This window comes from Cyprinodon variegatus, unplaced genomic scaffold, assembly GCF_000732505.1.
Source record: "Cyprinodon variegatus isolate N-32 unplaced genomic scaffold, C_variegatus-1.0 Scaffold18, whole genome shotgun sequence".
NCBI classification, from domain to species: domain Eukaryota; kingdom Metazoa; phylum Chordata; class Actinopteri; order Cyprinodontiformes; family Cyprinodontidae; genus Cyprinodon; species Cyprinodon variegatus.
In genome coordinates this window covers 58,093-60,509 of record NW_015150471.1, presented here as the reverse complement: position 1 = coordinate 60,509, position 2,417 = coordinate 58,093, and the positions used below count along the sequence as shown (strand labels likewise).

At 37.6% G+C, this 2,417-nt stretch overlaps 1 protein-coding gene across 1 annotated transcript; it reads left to right on the top strand.

Annotated features, from left to right (window-relative positions):
* The first annotated feature begins 348 nt into the window (after positions 1-348).
* LOC107093044 (guanine nucleotide-binding protein G(I)/G(S)/G(O) subunit gamma-T2-like) lies at positions 349-1,095 on the top strand. Its single transcript, XM_015387862.1, has 3 exons — positions 349-453; positions 628-716; positions 867-1,095. Exons 2-3 carry the CDS (start codon positions 633-635, stop codon positions 993-995), a joined length of 213 nt encoding a protein of 70 aa, XP_015243348.1. The 5' UTR covers positions 349-453; positions 628-632; the 3' UTR covers positions 996-1,095.
* The last annotated feature ends 1,322 nt before the right edge of the window (positions 1,096-2,417 follow it).

Below are 2,417 nucleotides of genomic sequence, written 5' to 3'. Positions count from 1 at the left end.
GCCATATTCTTCCTTCTAGTCTAAATAAATGACCTACTTTAGTTTCTGCCTCCAAATGGGACAAAATGTGTAAAGTTCAGGGAGTCTTAATAGAGTTCAGACATTCTCTTGAAACAAAAAACAATCCTGAACACATATGATGCCATAGATGCAGTTATTTAAGTTTCATTCTCTCCAGTTCTGCATGCAGACTGTGAGCCTGCTTTCTTGTTACAAGAGTTAAATTCCTTGATTGTTTAATCTCATCACCGGGGATTGGTGACATCAGGTCCGCCAATCCAGTGACGACCTCAAACGAAAGCCGGTGTGAGGGATGAGCTCTGGTTGAGGAGCAGTGGGACAGCACAGATCGGCCAGTGAGGAGAGGCAACAGGAACCCAGGAAGGCACCAATCCAGGAGCTCCTAGGAGCCAAAACATTTCTCTGAGTGTCGGAGATCCTGCCATTCAACAGGTAAACACCCAGGGAATGTTCATTAAGCTCCTTTTTTTGATCTAGAAACAGCTAGATTAAACATTACCTGGACGATTACGTAAGAACCTTGGAGAGAAGATCACAAAAGCAACATTTAGGGAGTCGCTTATGCTTAGGAGCTATTAAAACCAGTATTGTGTTTTCTTTCTGCAGCCAGGATGGCTCGGGATATGTCAGATAAGGAAATCCTAAAAATGGAGCTGGAACAGTTGAAGAAGGAAGTCAGCACACCTAGAACACCAGTAAGTATTTTACTTCAATTACTTTACTTATTTCACCCCAAAATTCTGCTATTTGATAACAAAAAAGAGAAAAATATATATTAAGTGGTTGAATTTTCTATTGTTTTGGGCAATATTTTCACAGTGTCTTTTATATTTCCTCCCCATCAGGTGAGTGCAAACTGTGCAGAAACAATTGCTTTTGTTGAAGGACAGATGCCAAATGATCCGCTGATTAAAGGCGTTCCAGACGACAAGAACCCTTACAAGGGAGACAAAGGAGGCTGCGTCGTAACATAGCACACAGGCATCTGAGGAGGAATTCACATTTCTGTCAGAGTTGGTTTCTTTGTAGTGATTTTTCTGATTTAAATGTATAAATGAATGAAACAGAGGACGGTTGCAGTGTTTTCTATCAGCTCTGTGGTAGTCAGCATGAAAATGGGTAACTTGTAAATAAATACAAATAGATGTAAATATCTTCCTCATGCTTTTTTATTGACATTCAGATCTTTTACTTGTTAGAGCGGTGAAAACATGTTTATTGGTTGCTGACCTGTGTCACTGTGTACGACAGGACAAAGCCGCTGAGTTGAACCTTAATAGGATTTGTTTGGTTCGGCACGGTTGGTCAAACCGCTTTGTTGACACAAAGTGGCTTCCTGTTTCAAAGTCGTTAAGCTGGTTCCACTCTTCATTAGCTTCCAATCTGGGTTCTCCATCCAATTAGTTTCAGTCAGAGTCAAATAAACGTAATTTCTGGTAAAGCTATGAGAAAATAATTCATTTGTGTGGCTTTAAAACACAAAACATAAGAAAAGGATGGTTGAACTCGATGAAAAGCGAATCAACATGTACATTTTAGTCATTTAAGTTTAGATAAACATCTAAAGTACATTTTAATGATAACATTCTCATCGAAAATGATAATAATAACTTGTTAAAACCTATTTTAATAGCAGTTTTTCATTGTTCTTTAAAATGGTAAAGAGGAACATTTGATCATTTTATCAGTTAAAATTAATCTGATAGCAGTTTATTTAAACTGGTATCCAGATGACCTCATAAATGACTTTTTGGAATGAATTTGATAAAAAAAAATACATAAAGTTTATTGTTTTAATGAACTTTAAAATATTCTATACATATAATAAAACAATATTCAACTAGACTGAATGTAAAAAAAAATATATTTTCAGCAACACAAAATGGAATATAGCTATATAAACCATAAACAGGCTTAAATTCGAAGGAAACCTTTTGCTCAGTGTTTTTGAAGACGTTCCAACACCCATCCAGGAATCTATGGAATGAGTTCCATGACTGATCCTGCCAAGCATTTACAATTCAGTCATGGAACTCATCCCAAAGAGCTAAAATAACCCCTCCCATTATGATTCAAAAGCCAATCACAGAGCCCACGCACAATAAAAGGCTCCAAAAACCCAGAAGATCAAGGGATGGCTGTTGGATTAGCAGCTGACTTGGAATGGGAGCAGGAGTTTTGACCTCAATGCTGCTAAAATACACCAGCGCTTCAACTGCAATTTTTCTCTGGGGGAGCCAACAGAATTGACAAAGACTCCTGGATGGGTGTTGAAATTTATTTAAAAAAAACTGAGCGAAAGTTTGCCTTCTAATTTAAGCGTGCTTGTTGTTGCAATGACCCGGATGACTGCGAATTTACACAGAGATAAGTATTTATGTTTTAGTTTCACCAAG